General features: G+C 40.3%; 1 protein-coding gene across 10 annotated transcripts in view; it reads left to right on the top strand.

Moving 5' to 3' along the window:
- Positions 1-16952, top strand: part of Atrnl1 (attractin like 1) — a 604076-nt gene that overhangs the window by 123100 nt on the left and 464024 nt on the right. The window contains exon 20 of one of the 10 annotated variants that reach the window (XM_052714299.1): positions 5595-5837. The exons of the other annotated variants lie outside the window; for them this stretch is intronic. Within the exon in view, the coding sequence (XP_052570259.1) occupies positions 5595-5677 (83 nt within the window). The 3' untranslated portion in view covers positions 5678-5837. Of the gene's footprint in view, positions 1-5594; positions 5838-16952 lie in introns of those variants that run through there. 10 annotated transcript variants of the gene reach the window in all.

The raw sequence follows: 16952 nt of genomic DNA, 5'->3' as shown, positions 1-16952 counted from the left end.
GGTGTTGTGAGAGGTGGTGTAAAGTCATTAGATTCTGAACGTAATTTTTTATGTAGATTAAAAACAAGATTTTCTAATTTGCGGTGGGATGTAGGAGAGAGCCATTCAACTTGGCCACAGCTAGAAAAGATGGAGATGGAAAACAATTAGTGTTGGTCATGTTATGTTTTAAATGCTGCTAGACTTCAGAGTGGAGATGTTGACTGGGTCGTGAGAGATGGAGGTGTGAAGTTCTGGAAGAGCACCGCGGGGGAGCTTTGAGTGTGTGCCTCGTGTGCAAAGTCACCCAGGCTGTGGAATCCAGACACAACAGAGGGTCTGGCTCCCTCAAGACACACATTGGCTCCTGCATCGTGTTCATCATCTGTCCCTCGTGATACTCTCAGTCTCTGCCCTGTGGGTGTGTGGGTGGTGCTGCCACCATCGTGTGCTTTTGAGTGTTTCTCTGTCAAACTCCAGGAGTGAACTGCTGGATTGAGGTAGTTTGGTGGTCATGTGTTTTTCAGGGACGACTGCACCGTTTGTTGATTTCCCCATATGCTCTCCAACACCTGTTGTTTTCCTTCACCTTATTTTAAAATAAATTTTAACTATCATTTTGGACGTGCAATGTTATTTTATGGTAGTTTTGATCTGCATTTCCTTAATGAATAAATAATAAGGGCTATCTTTTTGTGTGCTTTCTTACTGTTTTGTATTAGAGAAATAACTGTTCAAGTTCTTCACTCACTAACACAATTTATCTTTATTTTAAATTGTGGTAAAACAGTATTGCATGGGATTTATTTTTTTTATTTTTTATTTTTTTTTGGTTTTTCGAGACAGGGTTTCTCTGTGTGTAGCTTTGCGCCTCTCCTGGAACTCACTTGGTAGCCCAGGCTGGCCTCGAACTCACAGAGATCCGCCTGGCTCTGCCTCCCGAGTGCTGGGATTAAAGGCGTGCGCCACCACCGCCCGGCCGGGGATTTATTATTTTAACTCCTCTAAGTGGATGTTACAGCAGAACCAAGGGCATTTGCAGTGTTGCATTTCCTTCCAGATTTGTTTCCTTTTGTGAACGAAACCTCTCTGTCCACTAGCCACTGTTCTCGTCCTGTCTTTCCATCCTCTGACCTTTGGCCGCCACCAAATGCCTGAGTTTGACCAGGTCCCTCATATGAGCAGAATCATATGAGGGACCTAGAGCCTTTGCTGACTAGACAATATCTTCCAGGTTTGTTCAAGTCACAGAACATGTCAGGTTATCTGTGCTTTTTAGGCTAAACAACATTCTGCTATCTGTTTAAACTACCTTTTTATCCATCTGATCATCCTCTGAGAGATACTTCAATTGCATCTACCTTTTGGTTATTTTGAATAACACTACTATGCATGTGGGTATATAAATACCTGTTTGAGTCCCTGTGCCATTATTGGTTTGTGCTATCGCTATTGTGTATCTGGAGAAATTATTTGTTGAACTTTTGGTCCGTTTTTAATATTGGGCTGGTTTTGTTATTGTCCCCTCCCCCAAATCGAAAGACATCCTTATATATTCAGAATGATAGGCCCTTATAAGACTGTAGTTACCAGATATTTTCTTCTACATTGTAGATTGTCATTTAAAAAAAAATCATCATGTCCTTTAAAATATAAAACTCTTTGAGATTCAACATCTATCCTATCTATGACCTGCTGGAGTGTGAAGGGACTGATCCTGTGGAACCATAGCTCTAGGATCTCCATGAGCCAGGGCAACAGCAGGATGTTGGCGAGAAGTGTCCGTGGGGGTCCAGTATTGATGGTGGTCCAAAGCCAGAGGCCTTGGACCTGACCAGCAACTCAGTACACAATGGACATGTGCAGGTCAAGCTGTGTGGACCAAAGGGTCGACTGCAGGACACACAGCAGCTCTCAGTGCCACTGAGGTGGATGGAGAGGTGGGGGAGAGGTGGAAAGGGTGGAGGAGGAGAGAAGGGGTTATCCTTTTTTTTCTCTTTAATTATTGTTTATTTTATCTTATTTTCATTCTATTTTAGCTTTCCTTTGGGGGTGCACTACAAGTCAGGAACTGGGAAATATTGCCAGGTTTCCCCCTTTTTTGGTAAAACCAGATAGGTAAATATGCTATTTTCAAAGAATTGGTTAAAAAAAAAAAGGTTTTAGGTTAAAAAGATGACCCAGTGGATAGAGTCACTCTGTTCTCCAGGTGTTCAGTTCCTAGTACCTGTGTCTAGTGGTTCATAACCTCCTGTAACTCCAGCTCCTGGGTAACTGACACCATCTTTTGGCCTCTGAGTGGATGTGCACACAGATACACATACACACTCATGTAGTCTCTCTCACACACACAGACACACACACAGTCACAGACACATGTAGACACAGATATACACAATCACAGACACAGACATACATACATAGACACAGATACAGACACACACTAACAGATGCATAAATTAAAATAATAAATCTTTAAAAATAAAAAAATTCTAATTTCTTAAATTGTTTTAATAATTAAAAAAATTCCCTATACAGTATATTTTGATCATATTGATGAACTCTACTTTATGTAGGTTTTCTTTTTTGTAATTAAAAAAAATTGTTTTTATCTTATGTGTACGGATGTTTTGCCTGAGTATATGTATGTCTGTATACCGCATGTTCACGGTACCTCTAGAGACCAGAAGAGGGTGTTAGATCCCTTGGGACTGGAGTTATAGCTGGTTGTGAGCTGCCATGGGTGCTGGGAATCAAACCAGGGTCCTTTGGAAGGGCATCTGACCAGCTAAGCCCTCTCTCCAGCCCTTGTTGGTTGTACATTTGGTGTCGTATGTCAGAATGTGCTGTCAAATGCATATAATTGATTATACACACTTTTGCTAACATGGGCGAAAGGAACGTTTCACTCTCTACAATAGCTATGAAATAATTTAAATTGCTGTGAAGGATTTTCTGTTTTCAGCAGGCAAGGTGCTTTGAGAAATATGTTCCCCTTTGGGGGCAGTTTTCCTCTGCTAGATTTAAAACCGGTTCAATTATTCCAAATTAATTTTTGTTTCTGACATGATACAGCTGGCAAGCTGCAGCACAGTGAGTAGGAAATTCAATGCAACGAAGGATTGATGTCTGTCTTACTCATTGTTTCAGATTTTTAGGAAACTTTAAATAATCCTTGACTGTTTTTTCAGGTCCTAAAAGGTGGCAAGACGGTATCTTGCTGTCTGTGACTTTATATTGCCCTGTGATATATAAAAATAACTGATTTTTTTATGGCCACATTAGTTACCTAACTAGTAAACAACATGTCACATTGGTAAATTATGTAGTAATGACTAAAATTAAAATTTAAAAAGCCAGAAAGCATACATTTATTGCCATTTTCTGGGAACTGAGCTTGGGTCTTCTAGAAGAGTGGTATGTGCTCTGAACCCCTGAGCCGTCTCTCCACGTCCTTGTAAGTCACACTTAGAAGCTTACCTCTGAAAGCCGGTCATACATTGTCATTGCTGTACAGATATATTTTGGTAATTTTAAAAGATTGTTTTTAGATTATAGCATTTATAGCTAATTACTGTAATTAACGATTATAAGTACTTTCTTAGGGTCTTACATGTGTATCTATAGATCCATATTAGGTTACATGTCTGTAACCACTGAAAGCTGCAGTAGAATACAGCCTTGCTAAGATGTTGAATTTTGAGCCGGCCAGTGGTAGCACACACCTCTAATCCCAGCATTCAGGAAGCCGAGGCAGGCAGATCTCAGTGACTTCAAGGCCAGCCTGGTCTACAAGCTAGTTCCAGGCTACACAGAGAAACCCTGTCTGGAAAACTACAACAACAACAACAAAAGTTTGAATTTTGGTACTATATTGCTTGCTACTATCACACTGGGTAAATTGTTTAGCTCCCAGTTTTCTTATTTGCAAAATGAAACTATCTTATATTGATATCACAAATCTTAGTGAGATTCATGTGTGTGTATGTGTGTGTGTGCACACATGTGCATGAATGTGCACGCATGTGTATTTGCAGGCCCATATGTGTTTGTGAGTGTGGATACCTCATGTGTTGTTCCTCAGTCTTCGGTTTTTGAGGCATGCTCTCTGACCTGAACTCACCAACTGCTCTGTTGGCTTGCCAGTGAGCATTAGGGACTTGCTTTTCTCTTCCTGCCCTGCTCTAGAGTTGCAAGTGAATGCTATGATGCCCAGATTTAAAAACTTTATTACTATTGAGTGTGTGTGTGTGTGTGTGTGTGTGTGTGTGTGTGTGTGTGTGTGTGTGCGCGCGCACATGCATGTGTGTGTTTGTGTATGTTTACAGGAGTGGGGACATGCATGCCATGGTACATGTTGGAAGTCAGTGAACAGTTTTTAAATAGTAATATATTTATTGTTTGAGAATTTCATGTGTGTGTATATTTGATTGTATAGGCCCCCCCACCCCCATTTACCCTCTCTGTGTTCCCTTGCCCTCCTCGTATCTCCCATTGCCCTGACAACTTCAGGTTGTTTTCTCCTTTGCTTCTGCCTGTTTCCCACCGAGTCCATGAGTTGCTCATGTGTTCATGGCCGTGAAGTCATTTCTTTCCTTCCTCTTTTACCTTGCTGAGGGATGCAGGTCAGGTGGCCTGCGCAGCAGGAGTTCTTAACCACAGACCCATCTGGCCAGCCCAGGCCCAGCTCTTTTTTTGTATGAGTTTTGGGAATGGGACTTTGGTCTTTGTGTTGTAAGCACTTGGCCAGCTGAGGCATCTGCCCAGCCTCTTGAGTGAGATTGTTTATAGATAAACCAGCGTGTGCTTCTCCTGAGTATTAACCTCCTGATGCTAGCTACTATGGTGATACTGTGATTGTCAGTGTTCAGGATGTTATTAAGTTTAAGTACATTAATAAAATTGAATAACCCAGGCGGACATGGTGGCATATGTCTATTGTCCCAGCACCTGGTGGGGCTCACACAGGAGGAGCATGTGTTCAAGCCTACATTCTATGATGTTCAAGGCTACTGTGAGTTAAGTAGTTAGACACCATTTCAGAAAGAAACAAAACCAAACAAACAAAAAGCATGGGGCTTTAGCTGAAAGGCATAGCTTTTGCTCAGCATGACCAGGACTCTAGATTTAGTCCCCTGCAGACCACCAAAAATTATTTGACAGAAATTTTTCTTAAACCAAAATTTGGTGATTTATTATTATGAAAATATCTCTTACGTTCAAAGAGACTGAAGATTTCACTAGGCCTTACAACCAGAGTTAATAATACACCTTGAGGTCATTTAAAGCTGCTGTCTTACTGTGTAAAAAGTCTGTCTGTGGGCTGGAGAGATGGCTCAGAGGTTAAGAGCACTGACTCCTCGTCCAGAGGTCCTGAGTTCAATTCCCAGCAACCACATGGTGGCTCACAGCCATCTATAATGGGATCTGGTGACCTCTTCTGGCTTGCAGTCAGGACACTATATACATAATAAATAAATCTTAAAAAAAAAGTCTGTCTGTTTAACCTCTCCTTAAGAGAACAGTGTACAACCAACCTTATTTACCTTGAATTTCCCATGCAGTTAGCTTACAGCCGAGGTGAATGCATAGCTGTAATTTGTTTTGTTTTTCAGGGTTTCACTGTGTTGCCCCCGCTAACCAGCAACTCCTATGTAGATTATGCTGTCCTCCAACTCACCGATACATCCCTTTATGATATCTCCCTCCTGAGAGAGCTGGATCAAAGACATGTGCTATCACACCAGGCTATATAACTGTAATATTCAGAACTCTTCCCTGCCACTACCTTCAAATTCTGCAAATATGTGTGTTTGCTATGACAGTAAATCATGGAAATAGCAAATAAGTTGAAAGCATCCTTATAGAATGAATATCCACCATAAATGGTAAAGACATTGCTTGATAACCTTTGTTTGTTTGTTATCTGGGGCTGTTGGGGACAGCTGGAGTTAGTGACTTTGTCCCTTGGAAAACTCTTTTAAAGATTTGTGTAAAGTTTCTCTCATTCCTTTCCCATGTGATGCTCTCTATGATGTTCATAAAATACCATGCAAAACACTTCATAGGACCCAGACATAAATGCAGGGACAGCCACGGCAAGGCAGCGTCCAGCAGTACAGATTCAGACTGTGCAGCGGACAGAAATGACAGGAGGCACAGGGAGGTGTAGAATTTGAGTCCGGGCTCACGCCTGGTCGAATTCCTCCAAGGGGAAGTGCTTTTAAATTTCTTTTCCTCAATGGGACACTGATACATTTTGGGACTCAAGTTATAATTAATATATTCAAAGTGATGCATTTTTTGGTATACATAAAAAAATTCTCTGCAAACTGACTTATAAATTGCAGTAGAAGAAAATAATGCCTTTTCCTTAGAGTAGACAGCTCAGTGTACCTACAAACTACAGTACTTTACAAAGAAGAATTATCCTTGAAATCATTAAGTAGTGATTGAATGCTTACTAACTGCCACAGAGTATGTTATAACTTAAGTTTACAAACATTATGGGATACTGTCATTGTATTATGGATAAATCAAGTGATAGAATGAAGGACAAAGAGATTTATTCTGATTGAATGATCTGGGAAATTCCCGTTCCAGAGTTAATTTAGCGGCCCCTTGATAGCGGTGGACAGTGTGTTAATCTATGTTTGAGTTTTCTGTAATCATTACTACTAGCATACTTTTTATTATAATTCATTCTTCATGTAAAACATGAAGTTTGTTATTAACCATAGAATAGTTGACTAGATTTCTTACGCTTATTTATTTGCAAAATGTAAGTACAAAAAAAAAATACTTTTCCAATCTTGTATGACTGATAGTTTTCTTCTTCTATTCTTCAAATTTTTATGGCTAAATTTATTACAAAATACTTAATGGGTTTGACTTGTATTATGAGTAAGTTCTTTTTCTTAGCAGTGCACTCATATTTGGTTTTAGTAAGGTTTAATTAGCAAAACTTATTTTATCTTTTTGGTGTACTGTGAGTTTCTATTAGTAACTGAGTTATGGAAATATTTAATACATGATAAACATTTTAGAGTATGACCGTAGCATTTTTTAGGACTTGGGTAGGATATAGGAAAATAAGTACCATTTTGTTACTAGGATGAGGAGGGTCTTTGTTAACCAAACCATTCTCACACATTGTTCACAGAAGTAGAAAGTTCATAATCGGATTAGTTTGGGCATTTATTGAAATAAATATGAGAAGTAACTCTCCCATTCAGAGCCCGTGCCATCACGCCTGCCCTGCCGATGCCCTTCTAACTGCAGACCCTCAGCACTGTTGTGTAGACTCCTTTCTCTCTGTAGCTCTCCTCACCCCCTCGGTGTCAGAAAGGGAATTTCCAGGATGAGGAGGACTGAAAGGCACATGAGACCACTGGCCCTGACATGGCAAGTGCTTCAGAACACTTGACCTGGGCGTTTGAAGAGGCACGCCTGCCTTCCAGCTGGGTGGGCCCATTCCAGAGGCTCCCGCGACGAGAGGCTTCTCAGCGGTGCAGTTTCACCATGACTTCTTCGGAAACTTCAGTGAGGCTTCTTCCTACCTCAAGATCTCTTTCCTAGTTTCATTTGCAAAAAGTTCTATTTTCCTTCTCTCCCAACATTAATGAGACGTTTGATTCAATTTTGAAAAACCTAGCTATGTTTTTTTTACCCCCTTAGGTCTAATTTTCTGGACTATTTGTTTATATAATGTGAACCTCAGGTTTACTAGCTTTGATAACAACATATGTCACTTTTGGTGCTGTCTTTCCATGAATAGGTTCGCACTGTCTCTGGAGTTTGGAAAACAATGGTTTTAGGTGTAGAAGTCGAATACTTGACTTTTTGGGGCTAGATAGAAATCATTATTTTATCTAATGGGTCGACTTTTATCTTTCATTTTTCTGAAGTGATATTTAGCCACCTTGTAATATGTTGCTTGAAACTTTATGTCCTAAGAATCTGGCACCATCTGTTTTTTAGACAGTGATTTCATACATTGTATCTTAACAATGAGCACGGTTTGGGGTCGAGCGGCAGCTCAGTCAGGGAGGTCCCTGAGAGCCTGCGTTGGGTCCTTGGAACCCGGTAAAGACAGACGGGTGTGGTAGTGTGCCGTCTTCAATCCCAGCCAGCCTCACCTACCTGGGGAACAATGGGAGTTCAGGTCATTGAAAGATCTGAAAATCTCAAAGGTATTTGGTGCCTAAGGAATAACACCTGAGATGGTCCTGTCCTTTCATCTACACATAGACACAGACATGGACACACACACACACACACACACACACACACACAGATACATCTGTCTTCTCATCTACACAGATACACACACACACCTGTCCTCACATATACACAGTTACATACACACACACACACACACACACACACACACACACACACACACACACAGACACACCTGCCCTCACATATACACAGTTACATACACACACACACACACAGACCCACCTGTCCTCACATATACAGTTACATACATACATACACACACATACACACACACACAGACACACCTGTCCTCACATATACACAGTTACATACACACAGACACACACACACACACACACACACACACACACACACACACACACCTGTCCTCACAGATACACAATTACATACACATATACACACACACACACACACCTGTCCTCACAGATACAGTTATACACACACACACACACACACACACACACACACACACACACACCTGTCCTCACAGATACACAATTACATACACACACGCACACACATACCTGTCCTCTCATATACGCAGATACACAACACAGACACTTGTGTGTGTTTTGTGTGTGTGTGTGTGTGTGTGTGTGTGTGTGTGTGTTTACACATATACTTAGACTTCAATTGAGTTAAACTATCTAGCTTTTGGTTAAACTTAAAAGATATATTTTAAGTCTGGTATGGAAATACTATTCCCAAACTGAAAACATTTATTTAAATATTCCAGGAGACTGGAAGCTAACATAAGAAACTGAGCATATATTTGGTTTCATTCAGATATATGTGTTTTTCAAAGTGCTAAACAAAGTTAAATGCCAAATTGGACTTACATTTTTACAGTGCTAATATCATGCTTAGGATAATTAGTCATTGTGGAAAAGCTAATTATATTTTTGAAATGTCTAGAGCAATGTAGGAATCATCAGCAAAAATATTTTCTGTAAATACTTTGTAAGAATTAAAAATTCTCTGGATGTATTATATAAGAAACCTTTTCTCTTTAAGGTCTTTTTGTATACACCATTAGACATAGATAAAAATACACAGACTGCCGGCAATGGTCGAGAGACAGCCCGAACTGACCTACTCTGGTGATGGGATGGCCAAACACCCTAATTGATGTGCTAGAAACCTCATCCAACTACTGAGGGATCTGGATGCAGAGATCCATGACAAGGCCCTGGGTGGATCTCTGGGAGTCCAATTAGCGAGAATGAGGAGGGTTTATATGAGTGAGAATTGTTGAGACCAAGGTTAAATAAAGCACAGGGACAAATAGCCAAATGAATGGAAACACATGAACTATGAACCAATGGCTGAGGGGTCCCCACTGGATCAGGCCCTCCGAATGGGGGAGACAGTTGATTGGCTTGATCTGTTTGGGAGGCATCCAGGCAGTGGGACCAGATCTTGTGCTCATTGCATGAGTTGGCTGTTTGAAACCTGGGGCCTATGCAGGATTGTTTGGCCTGGGAGGAGGGGACTAGACCTACCTGGACTGAGTCTACCAGGTTGACCTCAGTCTGTGTCTGTGGAGAAGGCTTTGCCCTGGAGTAGATGGGAATGGGGGGGGGGGTTGGGGGGAAGGTGAGGGGGATGGGAGGGGGGAGAACAAGGGAATCCGTGGCTGATATGTAGAACTGAATTGTATTGCAAAATAAATTAAAATTAAAAAAAAAATGAAACCTAAAAAAAAAAAAATACTACTTGACTTTTTTATTAGCCATGCATAGACATGCGTTTTTCTCGCTTGTTCTTTATAGATTTCATAGCCTCAATCTGTTTTTAGGTTATAACAAAAGTACATAAGATTTAAATATACACCTAGTGATCAGTCCAAATTATTTTATTAGCTAGCTTGAAACTTGTTCCTCAGCTTTCTGGTGAACATTTCTACACAAGGTCCAATACTCATCCATTGAATTAGTTACAAAACTGAATTCAACGACATTATTGTTTAAAAATACTTTAGGCTTGACGTTGGCAAATCACTGATTCCTTTTTCCTTGTCTTATATTCCATCTGATTGCGATTCTTTTTTTTTCTTCTTTTTTTACTATTAAGAAATTTTCCATTCATTTCACATACTAACCACAGATCCCCTGTCCTCCCTCCTCCAACTCCCCAGCCTTCTCCCAAACCACCCCCCATTCCCACCTCCTCCAAGGCAAGGCCTCCCTTGGGGAGTCAGCAGAGCCTGGCACACTCAGCTAAGGCAGGTCCAAGCCCCTTCCCCTGCACCAGGGCTGCTGAAAGTGATTCTTTACCTCACAGTTCATAACACATGTTCTCTCCTTTATAATTGATTCCCTGATTTAGGAAGTTAGACCTTCATGGTCCTTCCTCTTCTCTTAAATGCTGCGGATTGTTTGACATGGCATGGGGTTTCCTGAAATCTTTGTTACTTTGATGCAAGGCTCCATTCTCCACATATAATTACAGTTCTAACCCCCTTTATACTTCGTTTGCAGGAAGAGAGAAACAGCTTTATTCTGAAAGTGATTCAAGCAATTTCGTTTTCATTTCTGAAATCTTTAGTGTCCAAAACTGTTACACAAGTAACTATTTCCAAACTCTTTAAGAATACATTCAAGGCATCTTTGTGCTACGATTCAAAATAATTCTTTACCTTTTAAATCTCCCCTTTTTCATATTCTATACATCTTTATATCCTTTGTATTTCATATTTTTCTCATAAGTTAAGCCTCCTGCATCATCTTCAAGTTTATTTCATATTTTTGGTCTTTTTTTATGCCATGAACATTGCTAAGAACTTTTCCTGAATGTCTTTTTATTTGTATTTTATAATGCACACAATTATTGTTACTATTTTACAGATAAAGAATATTTCTAAAGTTTTTTTTAATTTTTTGGTAAAAATCATCGATGATCTGAAAGAAGATACGAAAGAGTAAATAAATTCACTCGAGTACATGACAGGGAGAATCTGCAACACAGGGATGCTGAGCAAGACAGACAAGAAAATTAGCAGTTGGCATGAAGAATTTGGCAACATGAACGAAAAAAAAACAGTCAGTAATGTCTGTATGCTTCTATGGGCAGATTGTACTGTCTGGTTCCTGTCTGAGAGTGCCCAGGTTCCAATCGCAGGGCCATTGGACTGTTGACAGTCAGTTCTCTGCAGAACTGTGTCTGCAGTCATGGGTATGCATGCCTTTTATGGATTCACCAGCCAGATGTGTCCTTACCCACAGACCGGCAGCCAGGTGTGTACTTACCCACAGACCAGCAGCCAGATGTGTACTCTTACCCACAGACCAGCAGCCAGATGTGTACTTAACCACAGACCAGCAGCCAGATGTGTACTCTTACCCACAGACCAGCAGCCAGATGTGTACTCTTACCCACAGACCGGCAGCCAGATGTGTACTTACCCACAGACCAGCAGCCAGATGTGTACTCTTACCCACAGACCAGCAGCCAGATGTGTACTCTTACCCACAGACCAGCAGCCAGATGTGTACTTACCCACAGACCGGCAGCCAGATGTGTACTTACCCACAGACCAGCAGCCAGATGTGTACTTACCCACAGACCGGCAGCCAGATGTGTACTCTTACCCACAGACCAGCAGCCAGATGTGTACTTACCCACAGACCAGCAGCCAGATGTGTACTTACCCACAGACCAGCAGCCAGATGTGTACTCTTACCCACAGACCGGCAGCCAGCTGTGTACTCTTACCCACAGACCGGCAGCCAGGTGTGTACTTACCCACAGACCGGCAGCCAGATGTGTACTTACCCACAGACCGGCAGCCAGATGTGTACTCTTACCCATACCTTGGTGAAGTAAGATGAAGATTCATGGCTGTCTTGCCTGCTGTGGCACTGAGCCTGAGAAGCCATTTAGAGTGATAGAAACCCTCCCCATTGTGCCCAATCGATCATTCACAGGAGCGGGTGAAGCTGAGGTTTGGCCTTTCTCCTTGTCTGACTAGTCAAGGCTGACACAAGACCAGAGGAGCCTACTGCAATTCTGAAGGACAGAAGTTTGAATTGTGGCTATTTATACTTTTACCTTATGTAGAATTTTACCATATTAGGTATCTAATCGGTAAGATGTCTAATCGGTATGACATTTCACTAAGCATAATTAGCGTAGAAGAATACAAAAGAGATTAAACTGACATGATCTCCAGACCTCCAGAAACTGTTGTTCTGTGTAAAATGACTGCTTGGTTTTGTGTTTCTACAGTGTATTCTATGCCCATAACTCGGTGAATAACCTTTCTTTTTTATCCTTATTGTTTAGTTTTGCTATAAGTTGCTACTGCAGCTTTATATTCATGGGGACAGAAATACCGTGTGACTATGTCATGTCCCTCTAGTGTGTATCTAGGCTATAAAATCATTGCCAAATAAAATTTCCCAAACCAAAGGCCACAGCATGATGGTTTCATAGCTGCTTATTCAGCAAAACAATGGCCTCGAATGCTGACAACACAGAATAATATAAAAACTGCCATGAAGTATAAATTTAAACAATTGCATTTAAGGTGCATTTGTGCTATTTCACTCTGAAGTGTAATACCACAGGGGAATTCTTGCAAAATGAGCTCACATAAAAGGTATTTTAATATGTTTTTTCCAGAAATTACTAAAGTAACTATACAAAGATAGATTTTTAGAAAATAAAATCTGCAAGAATTTTGTAAGAATTATAACTGTTATAAGAAAAACTATAATGCTTTTCCGGGAAGGATAAATAGAATCCAAGTTTTAAAGTATTAATATGCATTGAATTTAGTATTCATTGAAATATGCCTCAATATTTACCTTAAATTATTCAGATTAATGTTAAACTGTGTGATGGCATGTTCATTCATTTTCAAACAGTTACATATTAATGATATATCTTAGTGTTCCTTTATTTCTTGATGATATTCTTTATTCCTTGTCTCACATCTTATCTTTCACTTGCAGATTTCTCAAATCCTATATTCTCATACTAAATTCTACAAAATTAAAGGAAAATATGCAAATTTATTTGTATGACTTTATATATAAAATGTATTAGTGAATCTCTTTTAATAAATACCAGATTCTTGGGAATATCCCAATACAAAACTTACTTTATACCTATACTTAAGAAGTATGTATTAACTAGTATATTAATAATCTGTTTTCCAAAGGTAATAAACAAAATGTTTAATGTTTTATAATGTGGTCAAAACCAAAAATTTTAAGAAAGCCTTACTGAGATATAACATGCTGCAATGGAAGTTGCTGTTTTAGAGGATACAGTTCAGTGACTTTTTAGTGTATTGACAGAAATAGGCCCTCATGATTGGAGTTTTATTTGACAGAATTTCATCACTCCCTCTACAAAACAAAACAACAGGAAACAGAAAACAAAAAGAGAAAAGAAACCAAAGAGCCCATGCTGTCAGTAGCCTCTCCCTTACTGTCTTGCTGTCCTGTCTCCCTGGCTTCCAGGGCAATTAGAAATCCATTATCCGATAGGTTGAATTATTCTGGAATTTTTTTTTGTAGTAAGATGTTTTAAAGATTCATTAGATTTAAGCTTAATCATGTGTGAGAAGTGTTAATTTTATTGTCAAATAATGTTACTTTGATAGACATTTGAGCTGTCTTTCAGTTTCTTAGTTGTTGTGAATAATGTTATAAGCACTCATACGCATACTGTTGGGAGATATAGTTTACTTGTCATTTTCTACCTGGCTAGAACTAATCAGTTTTGTCATCTGCTCATTCCACATTGACTGTTTTGATTCACTCACAGACATTCTGAGGACAGCTGTACACGTTTATATTTCCACTAGTCATCCATGCAAGTTCCAGCTTCTCTCCATCCTCATACATTCTGGTCATTGTTTGCATTTTAATTAGGAGCATTGATGGTGTCTAATAGAAAATTTGACTTGCATTTATTTCCCTAACTACTAATCTACTGACTAAATTTTTCTGTGCTTATTGGTCATTTACATATTTTTCTTCAAATAATGTTGATTCAAATCCATGGATAGATTTTTTTAATTGGGAAATTTATCTTTTTTTGGATTTAATTGTTTATATTCTAGATACAAGTAAGATACATGATTTGCAAAAAAATTTCCCTGTAATTTATTGTTCTTTTATTTTATTGTTGGCATCTCGTCATGCAAATTTCTTAAGATTGATGAAGTGCTTTCTGTTGTTGCTTGCTTGCTTGCTATTTTTCATGCTTTGTTCTTTGGTGACTTCACGAATTATTTTTCTGTTGTTGTGATAAAATACCATGACTAAAAGCAACTTAGAGGAGAAGAGTTTATTTTGGCCTAGGGTCCAGAGTGTACCATGGCATGGAGGGCAAGGCTGTTGGAGCAGGAGACGGTGTGCTGGCTAGCTTATGTCACCTTGACACAGGCTGGAGTCCTCTGAATGGATGGAACCTCAACAGAGAAAAATCCTCTGTAAGATCCTGCCATGGGGCATTTTCTTGATTAGTGATTCGGGGAGGGCCCAGCCCATGGTGGGTGGTGCCATCCCTGGGCTGGTGGCTTTTCTATAAGACAGCAGGCTGAGAAAGCCATGAAGAGCAAGCCGGTAAGCACCACTCCTCCATGGCCTCTGCATCAGCTCCTGCCTGCCTTCAGGTTCCTGCCTTGTTTGAGTTCCTGTCCTGACTCCTTCAGTAATGAACAGTGATGAGGAAGTGTAAGCGAATTAAATACTCCCCCACCCCAAGTTGCTTTTTGTCATGGAGTTTTTTTTTAGCAATAGTAACCCTAACCCAACTAAGAAATGGGGTGATGAATTTTTCTCTACACATAAGAAGTGGGGAGAGAGAGAGAGAGAGAGAGAGAGAGAGAGAGAGAGATAACGAGAACAGCAATTGCATCAAGGCTAGAATCTCTGAAATCTGCCTCCTGTGTAATTCCCCCTGCAAGGCTGTACCTCCTAAAGTTCCTTAACCTCCCAAACTGTCATCAACAGGAGAGCTAGTGTTCAAATCCATGAGCCCATGGCGGGGGGCATCTCTTATTTAAATCACAACAGTGTCAAAGTAATTGCCCAATAATGTCAGAAACACTTGAATTTTTTGTTTTGGTTTCTTCTAAACCTTACATTTAGACCTTTTACTCATTTGAATTTCTGTGGCTGGTGGGCAGGATCCAACCCTGTCTTTCCCTGTGCCTGCCTAGCTGTCTCAGATCCTGAGCTTGTTGACTTGGTTGCCTTTCCACTCCGTGTTCTGCAGTTACTTCAGTGCGGTCTGAATTTATTGTTGCAGCTTCATAGTAATGTTTGAGGTGGCATGGCTGAGTCTTCTAATTTTATAGTAGTGTGAAGTTTTGTAATTATAAATGAATTTGAGAATCAACTTGTCAATTTGTAGAAAGTAGCCAGCCTGCATTTTCTATTCTGAGTGCTCTCTCTATGTTTAGGACTTTTTTCCTTTACTGAACTGGTAACTTCTTTTTCTGTTGCTCCTGGGAAACAAAGGTAGATCTTCCCACCTGCTGGGCATGCACTCTGTTGAGCTGTCTCCCCAGCAGTAACTTCTTAATGGTTCCTGTGATGGAAGGAAACCTGCGGAGTGTTATTTGGGAAGCGTGGCTATTGTCTGTGGGTGAGGTCTCTGGTAAAGGCACACTCTGTTGATCCTTCTCATGCAGGTCAAACAGCTGCTGTTGGCCCCTGTTCTGAGTGGTGGGCTGTCCAGTTGTGGTTCTCAAGATGAGGTGACATATACTTCCTTCCTGGGCTCACAACCTTTCTGTCCTTGCAATGCTCCCAGAAGGATTTCCTGTTTAGAACATTAAGTAGCCCTAGATTAAGCCGAGGAATCTACACTGTTTTTCCTAAAAGTAGCTCCTCCGGTTTGTCCTACTGCTTTAGTTCAAGGACCCAGATTCATGCCTGAGTGATTGACAGCCCTTCTCTTCTGCCATCCACATCCCAGGGGATGCACACCACGCATTCCATTAGAGCTCTTGTGGAGTCCTTCTTATTGCTTGACTAGGGGATCAAAAAACTGAACTCTAACGCTGAAGTACCTTTTCCTGATAATTGTCACCAAATCATCCTCCTGTTCCCTTCTGACTCTACTGACTCCAGCTGGCTCAGTGCAACACACAACGAAAGACTCGAACTATTTTTCTCCCCTCGAAAAATGTCCTGAGTGGTCTTATACTTGACATGTATATTTAAGATCTATTTTGTTTTGAAAACCCTCTTGGAATATCAATGTGTTTATCTGGTTACATTTGTTTGCATCTGTTAATTAACATAGATATTAGAATAGTTATTGATATTTTAAGAAAAATATAGTAACAAATGTTGAACATTGGGAAAATTAGATTGATTATCTCATTTTGACGTGTATGTGTAGGCCACTTGATTTCATTTCCATCAGCAGAATGATGCTGCAGAAACAGTGGTTCTCACTGGTTCTTTTGAAAGGGATGCTAACGGATACGCCATCGCTCTTAGGATGTCATCTGATAGGAGAATGGACTGTAACCCTGGAGCAGTGGGGGTGGGTGTGTCACGTGACTGTGTCAGTGTCAGGAAGAGGATGCAGGTGATAACACTTCGGCTCTGAAATGGAAAGGAGTGGTTAGATGCAAGAGAGGCCGTGAATGTAGAAGTTAGGCCATCAGCTGATGGAATTCCAGGCACAAAACTTATGATACTAATGTCCTAAATTACAGATTCATTTGTCCTTCAATCCCTCTCCTTCCTCCCTTCCTC

The sequence above is a fragment of the Peromyscus californicus genome, unplaced genomic scaffold, assembly GCF_007827085.1.
Source record: "Peromyscus californicus insignis strain IS unplaced genomic scaffold, ASM782708v3 Scaffold_4__1_contigs__length_199733344, whole genome shotgun sequence".
Lineage (NCBI taxonomy): Eukaryota > Metazoa > Chordata > Mammalia > Rodentia > Cricetidae > Peromyscus > Peromyscus californicus.
This window is presented reverse-complemented; position numbering and strand designations above follow the sequence as displayed.